Source organism: Aphelocoma coerulescens, chromosome 5, assembly GCF_041296385.1.
Source record: "Aphelocoma coerulescens isolate FSJ_1873_10779 chromosome 5, UR_Acoe_1.0, whole genome shotgun sequence".
NCBI classification, from domain to species: domain Eukaryota; kingdom Metazoa; phylum Chordata; class Aves; order Passeriformes; family Corvidae; genus Aphelocoma; species Aphelocoma coerulescens.
In genome coordinates this window covers 33,654,394-33,678,659 of record NC_091019.1, presented here as the reverse complement: position 1 = coordinate 33,678,659, position 24,266 = coordinate 33,654,394, and the positions used below count along the sequence as shown (strand labels likewise).

Genomic DNA, 24,266 nt, shown 5'->3' with positions numbered 1-24,266 from the left:
CATCATATCCCTTTAGAGGGAACAGACTTCTGATGCATATCAGTGTATATGTACTACCATGTATATATGTAAAAAAATATATATACATAGATATACATGCACACACACCAGTATATGTGCCAGTTATACTGGTATAACTGAGCACTGAAGTTAAGAACACTGGACATGTTGGTCCTGTCAGACAGATATACGAATTCCTTAACTATCTCTGCTGCAAGTTAGCCTAAGTCAGGATGCTTACTCTGGCAACTTAGGCATAGAAGGAGTCAATCTGTAGCATGCACCAGCACTGCTGCTGAGCTGTTTCACACACTTTGGAAATGAAGTTAATGGGCTCACACTCTCACATGCTTCTGAATATTTTAACAAGAACACTAAACCCCCACTCCCTGTTTTAACTGTAATATAAACATGCAGCAGTATCACTTCTGTATGGGTTAGGAGGGATGGACTGGGCATCTCTGATGTCCAGGCAGCTGTCTGCTGTAGGCATACCACAACCCACTTAGATCAGAGTTTGCTGAAGTATCCTTTAAGCTGTTTGTGAGCAGCTTTTGAACTCTCATCAGGAAAAGGAAGCAGTTGTTTTCTGCACAGAAGTCTCTTTCAGATTGGCCCAAGTATGTAAAATGGTTACTTTGGTTCCCATCCAGCACAATTCATTCAATATTTTGTGTCAGGGTGCTTGTCATCAGTGGCATTTGCCCAGGGTGAGTCACACCTACCCAAGCAATGATCTGAGAGAGCCCTCAAATCTTTCTCATTTTCATTTTACAGGGTACAGCCATGGTAAGTTCATTACCATATGGGACCACATAGCACTCAATAGAGCAGGTCCTTTTCTTCTAACCATTTCAGCCCAAGAGGCAACTACTTCCAAAAGAGATTCTCTAGTTCTGTGTCCATCTTTGTTTTCCAAATGTTCCTTTCACCACACTGCTTTCTGGTTACACTGTAAATTTGGGTGCACCCAAAATATTTTTGCCTTCCTCCTCCACTTCAAAATTGAAGGAAAGCTGAACTATATGAAAACGGAGTGAGAACCGAGACCCTCAAGGAAAATGGCAGGAGGTGTAGAGGACCATGCAAGACTCTTTCCAGGAAATGGGCAGAAGGTTCATCCCATGAGTCACTGAAGCCTTAGATGACTAAATTCTTGAAGAATAAACTGTCAGGAACATGATACTGGTCAGGACAGTTGCAGAGGGAGACGAAACCTTCTTAAATAGCTGTTGTTTGTTTTTTTGTTCGGGACTCATTCCTGAGGAAATTGCTGTGTCTCTGGCCAGGAATGGGGGCAGTGTGCAGGCAGTGCCAGCCCTCCTCGGCAGAGGCAGCAGGCAAGGCATGCTGGGGTGCACATCCCGCTGCTGCTGGCACCAGCTCTCCTGCCCGAGGAGCTGAGAGGGGATCAGGAGCACTCCACGGCTGTCCTGCCCAAGTGAACAGGGTAAAAGAGGATCACTAGTGCTCATATGCCAACTGAATCAATTCACGTTATGTTTTTGTGTACCAGCAGGTATGAGACCAAGAGGAAATGAAGGTATTCAAACTAATTCCAGCTTCTTTTAAGAAGTTTTCTTGCTCTACCCTCTCCAACCAGTTAACAAAGTTCTATCAGTAAAACTGACCCAAAGCTCTGATTTGGATTTCAGAGATGATCTTAATATTTTAAGCCAGTAAAAGCAGAAGCAGTCAGATGCCCTCCACAGCTACCTCCAGAGGAGCTGAACCAGCATTAATAGCACTGGGAAATGTTTGCAGTATCATCTTCAGTGTGGAGAAACCCGAATGTTCCAGCATGCTGCTGCCAGTTCCCATTTTGATGAGTTTGACCCAAGCATTTAACATTTCAGCGTTAGTTCTGTGTCTCATACTGCCATTTATGTAATGATTGCTCATTTGGTTCCCATTAAAATAATGGTATTTCTTCTGCAAACCACTGCTTGTTAAAATCAAGCCACCCACATCAATCAAGTCTCTTTAGATGGTAATAAAGGAAATAAATAGTGGGATACACACTGTAATTCTCAGAGAATGGGGGGGCTTTCTTTCCACTCTTCAACATACAAAGTTCAGACATCAGAATTAGGAATGTGAAAGATCTGTTAAAGGTTGATTAATCCATCTCCTGCAAATACACAGTGTAGCTACTCCCCAGCAGATGTTCCTCGGGTACTATATTGATAAAAGAGTCTACAGCTCTCCGTAGTCAGAGCATCAAGAATCCTCTTAAAATAGGAGAAATGGAAGGTGTAATTCTCTGAGGTCATCCCAGTGCCACTATACTTTGAGACAGTGTAGAATGATTCCTTGTATTGTATATACCAGCACTTTGAGGAATTCAGTTTCAAATGTCTCAAACAATAGGGGTTTCACCGCTTCCTGTGGGAGCCTGCTCTGCAGCCTAACTCGTTTCACCATCTGGAGCGTTTTCCTGAGTGTCTGCTCACTTTAAACTTTCTTTTAATTGTGTACCCACTATTTCTTCTTAAAGGTAACTTGCCAAAAGCTTCTGCTGTGTGAAATTCACGTTATGTTGTGCTTTTCTATTTTTTATGAGGATTGAGAAAACCCTGAAAGATTGATGACTTCTTGTTTTTACTTTTTCTTCCTCAGAAATAATAATAAGTAATTAATAATGTATTTCTGCTTTTTTAGCCATTCATCTCAGCAATTTACAAGGAAGGTCAACATTGTTGTACTCTTTTTACAGATGGGAAAAACTGAAGCACAGGGCAGGAAACAACTTGCCCGAGATCATTCAATGAGCCCATGGCAAGACTTGGATTTTTAAGCAGGTCTCCACAGTACTGCCCTACTTTTTTCTTAGTCTTTTATTTTTTTGGCCCAGTCTAGTTCCCTTTGGCTTTGTTGGAGTACCTAGGAAGGACAAACTTTCCATGAACTTTATTCAGAATTGTAATATTGTAACTGAAAGGTCAGCTTGTTGAATATTTAACAGTTACTATCTTTCCAGTGTGTTGGTCAAGCATCCTAATTAAGTAGTGATAAATAAAACCAACAAAGCATTTTAACAGACTAATTCAGTCCCTAGGGCCTCCGAGCTGAATTTCCTTCAGCTAGCCTGTGTTTTCCCAGTTGTGGATTATGCAGATTGAACACAGTATATATCAAGCACACTCTTATCAGCACACTGCAGGGAGATTTCCTTCCTTCTCAGTGCCACCGTGCTTACTTCACCTGTTGTATTTCCCTTAGCTTAGTGGTTTTCAGTAAATGTGTTTCTCAGAATCTGGATAGTTGCTAAATTATAAATCTTTCAGTTTGGGATAATAATACCACAATGTGTACAGCATGATACACTGGGTAGGGAGCCATAGCATCCGAGCTCTGAGCAGGCTTACCTGGGCGTCAAAGCAGTGTGGCCTGAGCGGCACAGAGCTCTCTGCTGGCTGCTAAGAGATAGTGGGTTTCTCCTACTTGCTTTGAAGCTTCTACCTGTCCAGCCTGTCATTTCAGTGAGTATCTTTAGTGGGACTGGATACACCTGAGGACATGGTAAGATGAGTGTTATTCCTCACCTCCACATGGGGAGGTGAGGGCAGCCAAATCTGTATGCTTGCAGTCTGGTGTGCAGGGACCTCGTAACTGCCCCACACTCTGGAGACTGAACTGGCAGTGCTCATCACATATGAGGTGCATCACTCTCTGTGGATTGAGAACTGAGAAATCAGGGTTCTGGGTAGGCCATAGTTATAGCTGAGGGGTAGCACACAGATCCTCCTAGCTGCTGACCATTGTCAAAGTATGCCAGCAAGCGAAGTCTGTAATGTTATTCCCCTACTGCTCCTTCAAGCCTCCTTCATTCCAGGTGTCATTGCACCAACGTCTGAGGATTTACCAAAAGCTACAGGAGTGCTGTAGGTCACTGAGCACATTATCTCTGCTTTCAAACTGAGTTCGAGAAACTACCAGCAGTGTCAAGCGTATGTCTCCTGGCTATGTGAATAGAGGAAGCCAAGAAGCAACAATGATTACATAAAGCAGGGAAATCCCCCTCAAATTTCTCCCAGACTACCTCAAACTGAAGCTGATTTGCATGCATACAGTACAAATAACTTTGCAATGGCTTCTAGCCCCATGAAAGGGTTATATGCCCTCACTTATATAATCAGGCCAGTTCTCTGAGTTGAATCACTCAGAGAAGATAACAAAAGATCAAATCAGAGCCTGTGTAGAAATCTAAGCAGTTTTATGTAGCGTGTCAGCCTGCTTCAGGTGCAGATACAACTGGATATTGCTATTCCACACAAAATCAATGGGAACTGTTCAGTACCTATTAGTAACTAGCAGTTATTCTAGAAGAACACTGCAGAAAAAAAACCCTATTTTATGTTTTATAATTTGTGGTTATGGATGGGTGGTATCACACATAGCTTCCTATACAAACCCTGTCTGGTAGAAAATGGACCTTACTGAAAACTAGAAAAAAAGCTGTGGTATTCTTGTAGTTAAAAACAATGGTCATCCACTTTATAAAACCTGAGATTCATTTGGCCTGGAATTCCTGAGTAATGCTGTTCAAAAAGCAGTGGTGTTAAACAGACTTCCAAGATTACTGTGATTTGTTTTAAACATCATGGTTTAACAGAAACAAACAAGTAAGCAAAAAGAGATGGTATATTGAAAATGCACATTTACTGGGTTATCTCAAGCTCAAAAGTGTAGTTGGCTACGATGATGCTACAAAACTATTTTTCATTATGTTTTATGCACTAAGAATGACAATGTAAGCCTAGTACATCATGACTATGGAATGCCTAGATTCTTCTTGAAGACAGGTGGTATTTTCTGTTTCCTTGCTTGGAGAGTGGGGCTTGGGGATTTGCTTGTTTGTTTGTTTGTTTGTTTGTTTTAATAGGATAAGAATATAGACTTTTTAGAGGCTCACTACAAGCTGTTTCTTTGGAAAGAATTTGCTCACTTACTCTTTCCTATCTTTTTACTGAAATAGGTTCTCAGATATATTTCCTGTCAGCCCTCTCCCAAAGCTAGACGGAGTATGGACAACTTCACTTATTCTCTCCCAGTAAATTCACAAGACTTCCTGTACCTTTTTTGGGTTGTCAAGCCAGTGTTGTATTAACCTTAAGTACAGTTGGGTAATGGTGTAGATGCCTTGCAGTAAATACCAAAGCTGTTTCAAACAGTCTTAGAGGTGCTTTTGTCATTGTAGCATATTTCCCTTGAGGAATATGGGAAATTAGCATTATCATCATTGTCAGTATGGTTATACCAGGACAGCTGTATGAGCAACTCTTTTCTAGTGTAGTTGCTTTTCATATAGTTAACAAACAGGGCTAAAGAGGAAGAGGGAAACTGAGACACAGCTTATTTTGACGACCTGTGTAATAAGCCTTGTGTTTCTTCTACAATATCACCTCTATTAATATTAATCATAGCTTGTTACTGTGAAATATCCTGCCTTTCATTTTCCTCCTTTCAGCTTTATTGACTTTTTTCAAAGCTTTGGTACAGCACAGTAGGAATCAGCCCAGGTATGAGCTGGGTGTTCTGCAGAGTCCTTCAGCCACCTGAGGGCTCTCTGTGCTATGATGGAGCTTGTCTTATTGGGTCAGCTGGAGAAACTGGAAAAGAAATATGTATTTGAATAGGCCTGGGATGCCTTGCAACACAGTTAATAGCAGCAAACCTGAGGACGTGACATGATCTGACTGATAATTAGTACCTTGGATATTTTGGTCCTGGTAACTGTGTGTGTTTCTTCAGCTTGCGTTCATCAGCTTGCAGGTTGCTCAGGAAGGCTTTCATTTTGGTTTGAAATATTTCTTCTCACAAACAACAGTCTGTTTTCTACATAAAATGTCTAATCACAGTCATATACTATCCTTTATTTACACAGAGAGCTTCATCCAAAGCACTTTACAGCCTGGCATTCACATAGTACTAAGATTAGAAGAGGAGCATCTTATACTGGTTGGGAAACAGGCTCTGATCTCAGCCTAGATATTAATAAAGCGTATAGAGTGGAGCCATATTTTCTCTGAATCCAAGGTAATTTGCTATTAGTTAGAAAATATATTGCTGTAAGTGTGCACTGTTTAACTCTAGAAAGTGTATTTGAACTGTAGAACATGAACTGTAGTAGACAATGTCCGTCTTCTTGCACATCCCATTCTCTGTTCATAGGTACTGGCTACCAAAAATCAGTTTTATTGGAAAATTAGGGTGGTGCAAAGTACCCTAGCAAGTATAGTATCCTCAGCAAGTATATGATGGCCTCTGGAGAGCTCTGGCAAAGAATGGTAGAGGGGCCTGTTCTAGTCTAAAGTTTGGCTCTAGACCACATCAGAAAATTTGCCAGCTAGAATGAGAAGGAGAGTCTAGACACTGGTAACTAGAAGGACAACCAGACAGGCAGAAAAAAGAGGATTATTACATGCACATCAATCCATTTTCAGCAAATCTGTGAAATTAGTTTGTAGTGAACTTACTACCTTGATTTGTTTATTAAATGGGTTTCCAAGTGGCTGTTTGCTGGACAAAATGGCAACTTTGCAATCTCATTTAGAAATATTGTGATTGAGATGTCTCTATTGTGTGTTTCAGACCAAAAGGATCATACAGATGTAATTTGGGAAGGAACCAATCCTGCCCTGCAGCCCATACGAGTGAGGAACACTGCCTTGAATGATACTTTACATGATGCTGCTTTGCCCAGCATTACTGGTGAGACTTCAAGCAATATGTCACATCTATAGAAAGGACAAATGAAACCTCCCCAAAGACTTGAATGAATAATGACACTGGTTTTCAAAAATCTGTTGAAGCAGAGAGTGAGCATTCTTCTTCTTTTGTCTCTTCAAAGATTAACTTTAAAACCAAGTGCTGTTCTTCGTATGTGTGGGGCAATATTTAACTCTGAACTTACGAAAAACCTGTATTTTGTTTAGGTTAATTGAAGTGACTTAATAATAAAAGCCTCTGAACAACATACATGCTACTGAAGAAGCATAGGCCACATGTGCCTTCCTAATTCACCTCACCACCTCAGCAGTTTGCAGGAACCAACGGCCAAGCACAGGAATATTCACAGCCCATAACACAGTGAAATGTTCACTTCTCTTTTTTAAGATAATTATAAGCCCACTCATTGGCTTGATTAAGAAGCAATAGTACAGTAAGCACTTATTCCTGTAACTCACTTGGAAATAATCAGAGATGATGTAAGAGTTGCAAATAGCTGGGCTCTGACTGTTCAGAATGTTAAGAGAAAAGGTAGCAATCCAAACGGTGGGAAGATCAATGTGTATTACAGCTGCTCAGCTTTCTCTGTCTTCAAAGCACTTTTGAAGTATTCACAACATGACTGCAAACCACAGAACTATTTACTCACCTTACAGACTTAGAGAATGTATGACTTGCTCAAGGCCGCTAAAAGCATCACTGGCTGTGCTGTGATCAGGATCTGGTTGTTCCTGGCTCTCAAGCCAACAGGAAAGCCATGGGTTCAGTTAGTGCCAGCTGCCGCTGCACAATCACCATTGGCCTGAGAGGCTGGTTCTGTCCTCTGCCATCACAGGGAAAGCCTCCCTGAGCACCCTCTTGAAAAGCAGAGTAACCTGTACAGAAATATGAGAGGTCTGGAGTACTGCCAAAGTGGCTGTAGGTAACCCAGCAATGAAATCAGCTGCAGTGAGGCCACCTCGGGCAGACAGGCATGCAGGTTGCCATCTGCTGTTTGCTAGGCAGCCTGGGGGTGAGGAGAGAGTTCCTTCGAGCACATGCCCCCTACTAAAAAGTACTGCACACCCTTAACCGTGGCAGTGCAAGAGATGTGGAAGCTGATGTTGCATCACTCCCAGCCACCAGAGAGGATGGCATGGAGAGGGCATCTCTGCAGCTATCTGCTTACAAGCCTGCTGACACAGCTTTAGGCTCTCCTTTAACAAGGAAGTTTCCATCACAACAAGGAAGCTACTGCATTTCAATAAGCTACTTCTAAAAGTAATGCATTTCACCCTGGGGAAGAGCAATTTTCCAGCTTCAGTGTTACCAGTTTTGTGCTTTGAAGAGACCTTTGTAACATATAATTTCAATTTTGTTTTAGCGAAGATTTAGATTTTCTTCTTGACAGTGCTGCACTACTGGCCACTCAAACCCTGCTGAACTTGCTTGCAGCCATTTTATCTGGGTATCTTGTAAATATTTGGTAGAGCACTCAAGACAGAGAAGTGTTTTTTTGCTCTTACAGTCACATGCCTGGTTCCGGGACCTTTAAGAAGTACAAAAGACTGAAAGCAGGGAAAATTCCACCAAGATGCATTCAAGTCTCCAGGGAGCAACTGTACTCTGTTTAGACTAAGATTTCTCACTGCTGTCTCTCCCTGTTTTAAAAAACATGGAAGGATGGAGAGGGGAGCTGGAGGGTTTCATTACTATAAACACCAGAATGCAGGCACTGTTTTCACTCATTTCTCTCATATTGCAGAGCCATTTGCAGTTGGAGAGGGAGATAAGCTTTTCAATGCTCTCTGCACTACCCAGGAAATTTCCATCAAGTTCTAAAATGTTTTACAAACATTCCATTCTTCTCATGCCCATGAAGCAAGTACAATTTAAAGACAGGGCAAATGAGACTAAAATAGATTTGCTTTGCTGAAGTCACATGGGCAGCATGGTAAGAGGACTTGGGTCTTTGAGTCCCAGCTTGCTGTATTTGTCTTCCTAGGATGTGGTGAAAACATGCTGGCATCACACCTTGAGACAACCTTGGGTTTTCCCCCTTGCTCACAACTGCTGTCCCATGGAATTAAGATGTTGAAAAGATCAAAGAGGAATGTGAGGTGGGGAAAAAAAATCAAATCACTGCTCTGTCTGCCTTGGGCATGTTCTGCCTCCACTGCTGCCAGTGGAGTTGGTGTTCTGTTGGGAGCAACCTCAAACATTTTTGTATGTACTTCCATATAATATTCAGGCAGAACTGTGGTAAAAAGGCCATAATCAACAAGAGAGCTTGGCTGACAAGAAAATTGGACAGATGAGCCAATAAGTACTCCTGTACTGAATATATGTAATTTCATTATCCTTCTGTATGTGACCTGCATTTCTTATTGCTTCTTACTATTAGCATCCTGTAACTACAGCTGTAGCCATCTCTTTCACCTCTTCAGAGCAGAGGGATAATCCATCAGCCAGTTCTTCTCCAGTGGTATGAGTGAGATTTTTACCAGGGGCATTAATGGTCAGTTGAAAAGGGTTGTTCCCAACAGGGCCAAGCAAAAAGCAATGTGCCTATGAGTCATGAAGTGGAAGACAAGGAAACAAATCTATAGATTTAAAGTTTTAAAATTATTTTTCCCTTAGCTTCCCTTGTTCTCACTGATAGATAACCAAACATGCAAAGCTGGATGTATATTACCAGTGTAAGCAGGACTGAGAGCTTCTCAGACCCACTGTGCAAACTAACCTGAAGTTAGTCAGCTACCAAAACCAGATCAGCATGTACCAGCTACTCCAGCCCTTTTAGATGAGAGACATTGGGAGGAAAATCCATCCTCCTGTCACTCCTGTGACCTTATGATGTACCCCAGCACTAGAATCTTTGGCCTCTTAATGCTGTTACCTTTTGTGACAAGGCCCCAGCACTGGTCCTTGGGTAGGCTGCTTCTCTAGCACTCTTCCTGCAGAGGATCCAGACTCACTGCAAATGCTGTGCACAGTGCTCATTTCATTCCCTGCTGAAAGGCAGCCAGGCCTGAGGTGGAACATGGCAAGCGCTTCGCCGCACCTGGCAACTCCACACAGCTGCTGAAAACAAGCGAGGAAGAAAGCAGTGTACAAATGCAGGGGAATTTTCACATAGGCAGGATGTAATTAGCAGAGCTGGAATTTGGCCAGAACACTGGGGTTAAAACACTGGCTTGCAGGTAACACACTGGGATCTTTCATAATTCAAATGCTCAGGATCTCCCATTTCCATTTTACCTGGAAGATGTCAGAAGACCGTTCCCTATTTAATGGTCATGGGCAGCTCTCAAACATCTGACACAAAGGAAGAAGTGTCTAAATGGTGCTGCACCTGCAGAGCTTCTGTGCCAGCAACTGCCCACCATGAACAACAGCTGAAAGAATCACATCCTGACAGGACTACGGCTGCATTGCTGTAAAACACACCTCCATGCCTTGGGGTTCACTTCACCCCTAACCCTCATTACTCAGTTTTCAGGCCCCAAATCCCTTCCAAACAGAAAGGGATGATGATAAAATTAGGGCAGCATCTTACACATAAAACACAAGAGAGAGGATATTACCATTAGGCACTGCTTCAATCTTATTCTCTGCCATTTGAAATAATACCAGATAGCTATTGGACAACAGAGAATTTAGATGAAGCACTTCCCCCCAGTGTAGAGGAGTGAGCTTTTCCAACTGGCCTTGCTGGTAATACACGGAGTGTGAAGAGCTTTTGCCGCCTCCTTCCTTCCAGCAGGGAAATCAGCAAAACATTTTTTTCCACTTCATGATCTCACTTTCTGTATAAGCAATTTTTGTGTTTACTATGAGGATGTTGAACGTCTACAAAAGTTCAGGGAAGTCATTAATAAACCTCACGTGTGTAAAGTCTGCACAATGTTTCTACCATGATGTGGCCCACAGTCCAAAATATGAATAATTGCAAACCTATAACCCCTTGTCAGTCAGACCTGCAGACATGTGCAGTTGAAGAGCTGACTTCCTCTGTGTGGTGCAGTGTGCGCAAGCAAAACAAGAAGTGTTCCTGCTATCTGAAAAACCATAATCTCTGCATCAGTAAGTCATAAAAAAGGGACCCGTCCTCTGCCTCTGAGAGTTTACCATGCCAGCCTTTGGTTTATTTTGGGGGGTGCGAAGGGGGGTGTTGTTTGTATGCCCAGGCTGCCATGCAAGCCCCCTCTTTGTCAAGTGTTGTTTAATAGAACCATGAACCAAACTTGACGAGAGCACCTCAGTCAGTGGGACAACAAACCTACAGACAGCCTCCAGTGGCAAAATGCACTGGAGAGAGTAAAGAATGGGCAGCTGCAGGCAACAGGAAATCCAGCACTAATAAATAAAACGTCTTATATCCAGAAAGAGGAAATAAACAGCAGCAGCACAAACTGAGAGGACAGAAGAGAGGAACACAGCATAACTGTGGCATGGGAATCACTGAGTTACAGTGAGCTTATTTTTACAGAACTTTGTCCCTGTTTGTTATGTGTTCAGACTGCAAAATAAGTGGGGGAGTGGGGGAACTGCTCAAAGAGAGGGTCTCTATCAGAAGTTGTCAACAACCACTGTAATTAAGGAAGCAGCCAGAGCACACACAACCAGAGCTGCTGCCAGACTGAAATGAAAGCATTTTTTGTTTTCTACCATGCCAAGTGAGGAGCTGCAGGGACACTGTTTCTAGATGGCCCTACTCCCATCATTCCAAAATTACACTGTGGGGAAGCAGCAAGTTACTGTTCCTAAGCGTGCTTCCGAAGCCCATGCCCGCACACCCCATCTGACTGCAGCCACCTGGGAAGGCCAGCCGCAAGACAGGTGGGCCCCCAACCACCATGGTGATGGTGGAGGTGGCACCAGCTGAGCTCTGCCCCTAGCCAATGGGCTGTTCTGGCACTGGTTGGTTCAGATTGCTGAAGCAGCAACACTGAATTTTCCCCCCCTTGCCCTCAGCCATGGGTTGCACTAAGGCCTCACAGTGTTGCCACTGCCAGTGGGAGCTGACACATTCAGAAGAGCCACACCCCACTTTCCTCCTGAGAGCAGCTGTGTTTAGGGGGCTCACTGGTGTCTTGGCAAGGACCTTCATTCATGGCACACCAACAGAGTGCTCTTCTTGCTGCTGACAGCACAGATGGCCTGTGCCCATGCAGCGGCAGGTGCTGAGGAGCAGCATGTGGGCTGGCAGAGCCAAGGGAGTTGGCACGGATCTTCTCAACTGTGGGACATGAGGCTTTCACTGGTGGCTGTAGAAACTGGTGTGCAGGTTCAGCAAAGGAAAAGAAGTCATTCAGAAATTGCATGCATATTTCTGAATTCATTCATTGAGTAGCATTTGCCTTTCATCCTCCCCCCCCCGGGCTCTGTGTGCATTGCTGGCATTCTCTCCCAATCCTATATAATAATTCCCAAGTCTCCACAAGCCACTGCCTGCCAATGGAGCCCACAGTCAATGGCCTGCCAGCCCAGTCACATGAAAAGTTACATGCAAAGGTTTAATGCTTTCTCCTGACCCCAGCCCGTGTTCCTGTGAATCCCCAGTGTTTTCCTAATCAGGTGCCACGGAAGCTTTGCCCTGAGCAGGGTGCTAAGAAGGTGGCTATTTAGCTGCAGCATTTCCAGAGTCTTTGAGCTCTCTCCTGAGCTGTAAATACAAGCAGTGGAACCAGGTGAATGTCTGACAAGGCTGCCATTTAAACCTGAAGTTGCTTTCCAGCTAAAGGCACATTGCAGTTCCCTCACTTGCTCTATCCCAACTGCTGCACTAACGGTTAATTGCTTCAGCAGGTATGGAAATCACTTCTCAAAGCCTGTATACAAGGTACACAGCTGTGGTCCAGTAGAATTTTAACCTTCGCTGGACATTGACAATATGTCTGTTACTAGGGAGTCAAAAAGAAAAGTCCTTCCATTACCTAAATACCGATGATGCAGGTATTTAGTTCAACACACAACTTGGGAAAGTGGTAACATATTTACTTTTGCGTTGCCCCTACTTGTGACATCAGCAAAAACACATGCTTTTGGAGAATCTCAAATGGAAGTGATCTTTTATTAAATGTGGATGAAAAGCAGAAATACTCAAGGTCTGTTTCTGATATATCAGCAGTTACAGTCGTTTCCTGCTAGTGTTACGTGAGGGACGGTAGGTATCTCCTGCAGGAAGAGTCCTTGTTCTCCATCTGATGTTTTCATGTAGGATTTCACACATGGTGGTGTATGATTCATGCTCAGCTTTTGGAAGCATGGGAAGCATGTCTGGTGGTCAGGGCCCAGTGTTCCTCTGAGTTTCATACAGACCACAGAAAGACGAGCCAGTTGCACCTTTGAGCCAAACAGCTGGATAATCAAACTGAGCATTTGATTTCAGTTTTGGTTCTTTTTTTCTGAAGGGGAAGGGTCCAGCTTGTTATGAACTCCAGCCTGTACTTACATTTTTGTGGGTTTAAGTGAAAAGACCAGGCAAAGTTTTAAGTTGCAGGCTGTTTATATTGTTCTGATTTAAAGCTCTATCATTATCAATATAACTTTCAAAAACAAACAAAAAAAAGCCCCCAAATTGACAGTGTTTTTCAAATTCTCTGCTTTTCTCATGTATTCAAAAGTGTAAGCCTGTTCTGCTTGGCTGACTGGCTGTTTAATTATTGCTTTACATTATATTGCATTCTTTCATTCTTAACTGTAAGCCATCAAAATCATAAGATCTAGTTCTAGTCTCAGTTACACTGAAACATAACTACTGAAAAGTGGTTTGTCTAACTTTGTAGTATATATGGCATTTAACAAACTTTGCTTAAATTGTATATTCCCAACCCAATCCAAAGAGGAGTTGAGAAATCCTGCTTCTCCCAGATGACAGCACGCCTGAATAATACAGGAATTACTTTTCTCACTCAAAAGCATTAGCAAAATGCTTGCATAAATACTGGGGTTTCAACAGCTGGTGCTGTCTCTTTATTTAATAAAGGAAAAAATTATTTAACCCTTCAAGAGAGATTCAAGCTACCAGTGACAATGGAGACAGGTCTGAGCACCCAAATGGTAATGTGTATAGAAAAAAGTGTAAGTCGGTGATGTATGTGGGTGTAATCAGCTGGCATTGTCCACCCTGCCACATGACAGCCAAGGAGACCAGCAAGGAGAATTTTCCATTTCTGGAAAGTGCAATGAAATGGGGGAACACAGCGATCTCCAAATTGTCTTTCCTTCTATGAAATATTGTTTTCAGGATACTGCTCGACACTCATTCAGTCAAATATTTTGACAATTTGAACAAATAAGCAGGAAATGGTTTTGATTTTTGGCCCCAGTGGGCCATTTGTGAAGAAGAATAAGTAGCGCAGCGCCATGTCTCTTAAATACCCTTGTTTGCCAGAAACATATGCAGCATGTTTCCCAGGCTGTGGAAACAGTTATCATTTCCAGTCCACCAAGTCATCCTTCTCTCTCCACACACCATCCCCAACCCTGCATCGGGCTGGGGTGAAAGGAAACATCACTCTGAATTACTCTGCTGTTACCTGTTCATGAGGAGAGGGTGCATGTACACATAACACATAATTCTGTGCACGTTTCTAGAAGAGTTGTGTATGCAATCACTTCACAGTGGAACAAAAGAGGAGTAGCAAGCTGAGGTGGTGCATGCACAGGTACCTGAGAGCCAAACCTGCAGCTCTCTCCACGCTGCTCGGCAGAGCCAGGCCCATCTGTGCGAGCGTGCTGCCGCAGCATACCTCCACAGGAGCCCTGGGCCAGGGCGCTGTGCTTGGGGAGATGCCAGAGGAGCTTTTGTCTGTGCTTTCACTGAGGGTTTAAGTAGTTCGATTAGCATTTGGGTCAGAGCACATGGAGCAGCCCAGGCTGGGGTGGGAGAAGTCACACTGTGAGGCCACACTTGAACGTGGCCACTTTACTGCACCGCCCCGGGTACAAAGCCTACTTGTGTGGGGCACGTCCCGTCGTGCGTCACGCTTTGGTTGTCAGTGGCAGTCATGGGTTGCTGGGGGGTGACACAATAACTTCTTTATGCTTAAAAGAATAGCGGGGGTTATTGCGGAAGACCATTGGAAACAGAGCAGCAAAGAAGTGCTTCGGCTTTTGTCTGTCCCTCAAGGTAAGGTGCCCAGGCAGTCACTGAGCTGCCTCTGTGCTGGAAGGAGTGTGAGCAAAGCAGCATTGAGGGTTACTGCAGGACTTTGGGTATCTGGATGGGAGAGGACTTAAAGAAATACCCAAGGAAGACCTCATGATATCTCTGTGGTGAAAACATGATAAAACTTCGTATTTAGGGTAGAGTTTTTTGCAGCAGCTCACTCTGAAGTCTGGGCTGCCACAGCCTTGTCGCCCCCACTGCCTTCAACACAAGAGCAGCCACACAGGGAATCAGCTCAAAGAGCTGATCTGTCTGGAAAGTAAACTGTTTTTTAATTACAAATAAAAAGTTTGCTCACTAGAATATCTCAAAGTTTCATTCAAAGAGAACTGGAAAAATAAAAAGACTAGGAACCAAAAAGGGCCAAAGCAGACAGAAATTTGAAAAAATACTGATGCGGACTATAAAAGTTAGTTAAATCTCTTCCTATGTTGATCACTGTCTCCTTTGCCAGCCCCTCAGCCATACACTCCACAAAGCAGTAAGGCTAAATAATTCAGATATGCTAAGCCAAGCTACTCTGAATATGGCTTCTAGCCTAATAAGTCAGAGCCTTATCCAGTTCCCATGAAAAACATCAGGAAAGTTTCCTTCAACACTAATTGACATAAGATTGGATTGCAGAACAACCACATAACTTTTGACCAAAAAGTGAAGTTTTTCTAAAACACCGATAAAATATTCATGCAGGAGAATGTAGAAACTCTGACTGGAGCAGTCAGATTGCTAAATATGTTTAAAGCAAGCATAATCGTTTTTGAAACCACACTCATTCTCACTAGTGATGTGTGCTCTAAGGGGAAAATACAAAACAAAGGGTTTTTTTCAAGGAAAAAAAAGCATTTATTATTTCTTTATTATGGATGTACAGAAAGACTCCCCCTCTGCTGCTGGGAAAACCAGTTTCTGCTCAATAAGCAGTAAAGCACATCCTAATTTTTAAAAAGCATTTGTTAGGCAAAAGAGGGCTTTTTTACAATGCTTTCATTTTTTTTGCAGTTGGAGTCTTTCTGTTGATGCCAGCTGCTTTAGTTGTAGGTATTTTCTGGGAGGTGGTGTCTGTCAGTCCCACGTGGGGTGTCCCCTTGGCTATCTCTCATAGCTGCCCTTCTATAAATCACAGCATATTAAAAAAAAGGGGATAATGCTGACATGTGAACTAATCCCCACATCAAAGAGAGCAATTCTCCTTCCTCCAAACACCCACCCCCCTCTTTTGCTGGGAAAAGTCTAACGCCTAGAAGGTGATTTACACAAAACTTCATCCCAGTTGTTAGGAAACCTGCAGTGCTGCTTGCTTGCCAACTGGAGGAGAAACCTGGGAATCAGGGTAACCACAATAGCTAGCCTGCGGCTTCCAGCACTTGGCAATTCAGGAGAGATAAAAAAATTGGCTTGTTTCAACAAACTTATGTATATGTTGATTGCGTGGCAGAATAGGCATGTATATAGACAGATGTAAACGTGACTAGTGATGTGGGTCTGTCTGGGGACATCTGAGTCTGTATGGGCACATCTGTATCTGCATGTGCTTACAGGCACTTGTACAGACACAGGACTGCCTGGCCTAGCACATACAAGACACGCTGAAGCACACAAAAATACCTCTCTTTCTCTCTGCTAGGAGAAAAGAGGGACAACAGGGAATATGCATTAAAAACGTAAGCCCATGTAGGCATCCGGTGGCCTAGACATGGAGAGGGCTATCTTAAGCTATTCATTCCAGCTGTAGGCCTACCGTTGAGCTAACAGCTCAAATGCTGGGAATAGCTGAATAAGGGGAATGCTCTGTCTGAGACAGGATTAAAGCATACACTCACTGCTGCCCTTGCCTTTGCAAATGCTTCCTGTGTACTGGTTAAGCATACAAGATACTTCCAAATAATTGTCTGTCTTTGGAATGCAGCTGAAAGGAGGAAAAAATGCCTCTCTCTGGCTAGGTAACTCTCTTTTCCCAACTTAATGCTGTGCCTGTGATGGGCATATGTCCTTCAGACATACCAACAAACCATACGTAGCATGGACAAAGACTACACTGGTGGTTCTGGATTCATAAACAAGCAAAAATACCCGCTCCATGTGAAGTTGGCTGTAGTAAAGTGCATTTCTATGAGCGTATGTATGCATGTGAACTAGATACTTCCACCAGCATCGCAGCTTCTGGTTGATTAATTCTGCTTACTTGCTGCTCTCTCCTCCTGCCACCCACACGGGTAGGCAGGGGATGCCCTGGGGCCAGCACGGCCCTCCCTGCCCAGGTCATCCCTTGCCCCAGGCCAGAGGGCCATGAACGTCTCTCCCAATAAGTCAGCATCACTGTCAAAAGAGGCACATGAGGTTCACTCCCAGTGCAAGAGAGTGAACTGGAGTGGGGAACAGCTGGATTAACAAAAAAAGCATCCTTTCTGTAGTCCTTAGTTGGCTGTGGTCCAGCTTCACTCACCAAAGCAGTTTGGTGTGATTGCACAAAAGCAGCGGGGAGGAAGCAAGTAGCCAGGAGCAGTGAGACACTCAGGCAGCTCCCATGTCAGTGGCAAGTGCCGGCTTAAAACATTCAGGAAAGTACAGCCTGAGGGAGAGCACCAGGCATGTCAAGAGCCCCACATCTCCCACTCCACTGACAGGAAGGGCAGGGCACATGTGTGGGGGGAAGGCAGACACCAAAAGTTTTGTTGTTCCTGTGCTCCCTCCATATAGATGTGCAGCTCTGCATGTGTCTGTGCTTGTCCCCTGCCCCGTGTCAAGCGGAGAGGATGTGAAAGAAACCCCAGCGTGGTTGAGCCTTCACCTCCAGTACATGGAAAAACAAACACATCCATTCTCTTGTTTATTGATTTAGTTCAGAGTGCTCCTTCCATTACAAAGCCATCTCCCTGCGGGCAACGGGCTAAAACCTATTTGCCTATTACTCTGCAAAAGAAAATGATGGGTGCAATTTTCAAGCACCTCTTCTGTTGATAGACACAGAGATTGAAAGGACAGAGCCCTCCCAGCTACCTCTCAGCCGTGTTTTCTTGTTGGGCATAACTTGCATGTTTTCTAGCTCAGAAACACATGCCACATGTATCTTTTTCTCCTCTCCTTGAAATATACATGTCTCTATGGGACAGCTTTGTGCTTAGAAAGTGATCCATGTGCTTCATCACAAGTATTTGCACAGAGATGGCAGTGACCACTGACAGGTGCATCCAGAGCTGCAGTTTGGAGGACACCACATACCCCACACACCCCACTGCACCATCTATAACGAGTCAAAACCGCAGACTCATGAACAAGGGAGAGGTTTCCTCCTGCTGCTCAGGCCGATGGCTGCCCCAGCTTCCATTTAGGATGGGGTGAATACCAAGCCAGCTCTTGGAACTGGCACAGCTAAGTGGGGCTCTGGGTGTGAAATACATCGTTGTTCAAGGCAAACACACAGGAAACATATCACAAGTCTCTTCTAGCCTGTTTTTATTGATGAGATGCACCCGTTGGCAGTTCCTGGTGCTGACTGGGACAAGTCTGGATAAAAACTGCAAGAGGAGCACCAAAGTTTATCTAGAGCTGGCACCAGCTTTGGTGCTTGGCTGAATTAGCTGTTTCTACCTAGTCCAGAGCTCTTTGTTTGTGCCAACACCACCACCTCCCCTCACCCCCCACACCCAAAATAATCTAACTAGTCTCAACACCTTTTTTTGTCAGGTTAAATCACTTCTTTGCCAGCTGGTCTTTTAGATGGCAACTCTTCTGACTGGCCTTTTAGGTGGCTAGCACTTCACACTCCTCACAAATCCAAGCCAACCGCATTAAAAAGTGAATTTACATTGCAGGGCTGTGGGGGGGAGGGTACCCCAGGCAATGTCAAAGAAAAAGCGGATCAAAAAGAGCTGCTAGTATTGGATACGTGGGCTGTCTTTTCAGCTGCTTTGGGCAACGGTCCTTTCAGCATAAGAAAAGCTCAAAAGAATTCAGTTAATCTGTTGTTAAACAGGGTCTGTGATGGGAGACTGGTCTGTCATCGTCCAGGCAGGGAACCGAGCCTGTCTGTAATGACTGGGAGCTCCTTTGCCCTTTCCCAGCATTTCATATCCATAGTGGCAGTGAATTCATGGACTGGCACCTTGCTGGCCTGGCACAGACCATCTCTCAGCCTTGTAATGCCACGACCCCTTTCTTCTGGCTGCTTCTCTTCAGGAGAAGCAGCAGCTCACAGCACATGCACTACATAGCACAGCACACCTGAAGGCTGTGGCAGCCAAAAATCTCTCTTCATAATTCTCCTGCTTCACGTGAGCATGGAAGTGCCTTGCAGGGCACTGGTGATGGCTAACCTGCTGCTGGTGGTGATTTCAAAGAGCTAGGAGGCCAACTTAAGTCTTGAAGCAAGAGCTTGGGCATGACTTTCAGTTATAAGTCTGAATATAGAGATGTAAGAGCAGCCTGACCCATGCTAAGGCGTGGCCCCCGTGATGTCCCACAGCCTCAGTGTTCAGTGCCACAGAGCAACTCTGAATGTTAAATAGAGATGGTGAGCAGCCCATAGGCTTGCCAGCCTACACTTAATGTACCACGTGAGGAATATCACATGCATACTGCTTCCACCTAAAATTAATCCCCTCCTTCCAGTTGGGAAAAAGGAGGTCTTTTATATTCCTCAGAGTGGAGGATCCCATAGATCCCTACAGAATAAAACAGCTATTCTTTTTAAGATTTAAAGACATTACTTCTTTTTTGTTCATGTATCACATTTCAATGTCTTCTAAACAAGAGGGAGCTTAATGCTTTCGTGTGACCTTGAACTGGCTAGTACACGACTTTTATTGCTTCATCCTTGAGCTTCCATGAGCTACATTATGTTCTACTGTGAACAGAACATCCTGCTTAGGATTGTGTGGCACATGCTTTGGTTGCAACAGCTTCCTATTGCTTTCTTTGGCCTGCATGTATATGTAGTTGTATGCATGCATACATGTATGTATAGGTATGTGTCCATTTCTAATTATGAAATGACACAATGAAAATTTCCAATTCTGAAAATTTTTATTTCATTTCCTTCCTTCTCCACTGCTTTTCAGCTAAGCACACTGGCAGTGTGTTCTAAGGAACAGGATACTTCCCCTCCGCGACCCGTTTCTAAGGTCTCCCAGGCAGGATTCAGTGGATGTCAGCAGCTGCTACAAGAGCTGTTTGAATGTCTCTGCACGTAGTGGGCAGTGAAGTGCTGATCTCGGGCAGCGGTGCTAGGAACGTCAGGGTTTGTTTAATGTTCACTTGGGATCTTCCTAAAATGTCAATGTACCTCCCTACGGTTTTGTGGACTGGCTGAGCATTACCATGCAGTTGTTTCAGCTTTTATTTTAGTGCATGAGCAGCACTGTCCTGTGAAATGGAACTTTCTGGGTTTGTTTTAATGGCAGACTGTAATTTGATTTTAAATTATCTACTGCCAAGCCTTTCACAAGTGAATCGAACACACATGCATTTTCTCCATAACAAATTTGACTGTCTGGAGGAACAAAGGTTGGTAATTAAGCTCACAGCAGTTGATAAGGACAGGGCCTAGGCAAGGCCAAAAACCTGAACAAGTTAGAGCCTTAATTTCTGGGTACTTACCAAAACCAAACCCTTGACTGGGTGCAGCTTGCTCATTCTGAATAATCTGCCTCTTTGATTCCCTGGGGAGGCTGCTGGGCTGTCCTGTGGGAAGTCAGCACCTCAGTATGACAGGGAGGAATGCCAAATAAGCAGACACCACTCCAGGGTAACCAGCTATGCCAAGTCAAATGCATAATTCAGCAAGATTATGGTTAAATATGGGAGATCTATTTCTCTCCAGCCAATGCATGAGTTCCCAGCACCTTTTGTACTTTGAAATACCATTAATTAATATTTATCAGATGTAAAATGTGACACTAGCTACTTGGTACAATATGCCTTTAAGCATTGTATTACAATTCCTTTTTAAGCATATCTACAGACAGTCAGACTGAGGCAGATGATCACAAGTGTCACGAACTGCAAACACCCCTCAGCTGGGGGCAGCTTTTAAAACCCATCCAGGCCTTAAACTGGACTGTCCTCAGTGAAGGAGAAAGCCCATTAGCAGGAGACAGGGACCTGCCACATCACCCATGGCTGCTTACACGGCCACATGGTTTAAGAAACACAAATCATCATGTAGTGATTTTTATTTTTTGGCGTCTTTGCTCCAAACTCACATGGATGTTTGGAAAGCGCCTATGCTCATCTCTCTCTGCCATGACCTTCCTTCATACCAGTGCTCAGCTGCCCATGGGGAGGCGTGCCAGGGCAGACAGGCCATGCTGTGCCTTACTGTGCTTTGCCTGGGCAGCATGGGTATCCTCACTCCTCACTGACCCCCGGCTGCCCTTGCTGTGTCACTGAGAAGCAAATCTGTTTGGCCCCTTGCTGGTGTACAATCCCTGTGTCTAATGTGTTTGGCAGTGCTGGTACCTTGAGAGCACTGTGGCAGGGGCTTCCCAGCAGTTCCGCTCCCAAGGCCACAGCCTCTGGATAACTTCCACCCCAAACGTATGTCACATTTCCTTCCAGTGAAAGCAAAATATTTACACTAATCCAGGGTCACCTGGCGGCCACTGCACTATCGCAAGCTGGAAGCGTCTGAGATACTGTAAACGGAGGGGCATGAGGGCGGAGGGAATTGCTGTGGGCCTCCAAAATAAACGATGCAGCTGGCGGGCACTGCTGGGAGTGGTGGGCACCAGGGAGGTGGGCGCTGGATGGGTGCTCTCAGGGCGGGTTGGGGGTGGGCTGGCAGCAGGGCCTGCGGTTCAGGGACAGTGGGCCAGGATGGCAATGGCAGAACAGAGCCGGTGCCAGGGATGAGGGAAAGAAAATCCACAGGGTCCGGACAGACGTGTCCAGCATCCCCACCAGCAACCCTTTCCAGCAGTCCCCATGCAGCCTCAGTATATTCAGTACCTGAGGCTCTGGCCGCACCAACCTCACTGCTTTACCTGCCTTCAAGGAGCTGTTGGAAATACTCCTCCTGTTCTTCATGAGTGCTTTGGGCCCAGTTGAACCATCCTGGAAGTTGTTGGGCTAGACTTGCCCTATGAAAATGCATTGATTCAGTGTTTTAAACTTGTAAACTTGAACTACGAGACTCACAGCCCCTGTGTTCCCAGACGCACAAGAGAAAGGGTGGTAGTTTCCCATTATAGTAGCTTGCATACAAGAAATCTTCTTGAGACAGGTCTTCCCAGCTCCTCACAGCCTGAATCTCTCCCATATGCTGCCAAAATTTCCTTCTTTATCCCATATTGCACTGCTGACCAGCACCTGAAACTTCTGCTGCATACTGTAACACATGCGAGTCATGGACAAAGTGGCTGGCAGCTCCTGGCTGCCCACCCATCAGATACCACTGACTTCTCCTCAGCTCCGACTGTCCCATCCCCTGCCAGGCATTTGCCCAAAGTGCTAATCCGTGCCAGGGTTTCACATATGACCAATGGCATGTGGAGTCCGGAAAGCCTCCACCAGGCAATAAACAAAACGGAGCTCGTTTTGCGTGCCTTGAACCCACTCTGGGGACATGAGGACTCTGAGCCTCCCAGTGCCTGGGCTGCTTCAGAAAGCCTTCACTCACCTGCAAAGAGAGATGTGAATGTCAGGCATGAGCCACAGTGGAGCTGTGCTGAGCACCTCTGATCACACAAGCCCATAAGGAGCAGCAGGAGGGCTTGAATAATCCCACAAGCTCTTCTGCTTTTGTTTTGCTGCTGCCATTCTCCCAGCAAGGTTCACATGTAAGCATGTGGAGTAACCAAAATATTAAAGGACATTCCAGTTGTTCTTGGGAGTCTAAGGGAGAGGTAATTGCACTTCTTGCATCCAATAATTTTCCACTGGTACTTCTCATAATGATTATCACTGTCAGTATCTGAGAGGCCAGTATTAGACCAAAGCTGAGGAGGGTGGCATTTGGCCACTTGGTAAATATGGTTTTCCCCAGCTTTGCAGAGAAGTTTCTTTATGCCAGTTACTAAGCTATTAGGTATGCAAGGCATAACTATAGCAGAAGGGGATTTCTGTGTGGGAGGAACAGTATGATTCATATTGTCTCATCAGCCTTGCAAAACAAAATGTCCAGTCATACACTTTTGTGATCCAGCCACTCACTTCTCCGCCTTTATTTTGTACACAGCCATAACCCTAGTGCACTGGGACCTGGGAATCAGCAGAGCAAGCTACAGGAGAGTCTGGCAAAAAACCAGGAAGCACCGAGATGACCTAATACTCTAATAGCATTTTCCTCATTGGGAGTGATGTCCAGAGCATGGCAAGGAGAAGGAGGAATCCAATGCTGTTCTCAAGCACCTGATTAGCACCTCTTGTAACAACTCCTTGAGACAGCTGGCATGAAAAGTGGCAACAGGAATGCTATCCCAGCTTTGGAAACTTTCCTGCTTCACAACCAACTCAGTATCTGGAGCACAGACCGTGGCTGAATATCATTCTCATAGGCATCTACTGCATTGCACTGGTGGTTTAAAGGGGTTCATTAATGCAGCTGAGGCAGAAGTTGGCAATTGCTGGATGTTTATTTTGGAGCAGCCTTCGGGAATGTACCAGCCTTCATTTTCTGGGGTTGCAAAGGAGGATGGTAAGGGCAGAGGAAAAGCACTGATATCAAGAAAAGATATTCTAAGCTGAGACTTAATAGCTATCTTACGGGGGAAAATGCTTCTTGGAACACTGCACTTATGCATTAAAAATAAAATCATATCAGGACCCTTTATTCTTTTCCTCCCCAGAAAATTCAGATTTAAGGTTAATCAAGAGAATTCCTGATGTTTTAATGTATATGGAAGTTCACAGTGTAGGTATCAGCTGGCTCTTCCCAATCTTGTTCTTGACAAAAATCCAAGCCATCCATAGCAGACTTCCACATTATCAGGGACCACAAAAAGCAGAATGCCTTCATCTCACTCACGTGGAGACTGGGCCTACTCCAGTCGTCACTACCAGTATACAGAGATTTGGTTTTAGCACATTCCTGACAACACAAATGGCACAGAGGAGGAAAATGCTTTTCAGCCTTCTTCTTAAAGGCTGGCTCAGAGAGCCAGAACTTTGCTCACCTCAGTGTGATATGGCAGCCTCATATCTCACTATCAGTAAACACAGAACTAGCATGAGTCTTTACATACTTTCCTGGACTTCACACATTCTTTTCACGTGTGTAACTAACAAAAATTACACTACTGTAGATATGTTTTTGTGAAGTCAGCTGAAAAGCAGTGTGCATGTGTCGTATTTGCAGTATTTTAGCCACCCTTTAGAAAGGATGGGGGAAGAGGGCAGGCTGCAGCTTGCTTTCTTAATAAGATGCAAAACCTTTAAATCTCAG

At 44.5% G+C, this 24,266-nt stretch overlaps 1 protein-coding gene across 6 annotated transcripts in view; it reads left to right on the top strand.

Annotated features, from left to right (window-relative positions):
* Window positions 1–23,714, top strand: part of RAD51B (RAD51 paralog B) — a 393,397-nt gene extending 369,683 nt beyond the window's left edge. For 2 of the 6 annotated variants that reach the window (XR_011151392.1, XM_069017637.1), the window contains one exon: window positions 6,595–6,678. Coding sequence is in view for 3 of the 6 variants with exons in the window: in XM_069017634.1 (XP_068873735.1) it covers window positions 6,595–6,714; window positions 23,061–23,158 (218 nt within the window). In the remaining 3 variants the exon portion in view is untranslated. Of the gene's footprint in view, window positions 1–6,594; window positions 6,715–23,060 lie in introns of those variants that run through there. The other 4 variants (XM_069017634.1, XM_069017635.1, XM_069017642.1 and 1 more) reach the window with 4 other exon arrangements.
* The last annotated feature ends 552 nt before the right edge of the window (window positions 23,715–24,266 follow it).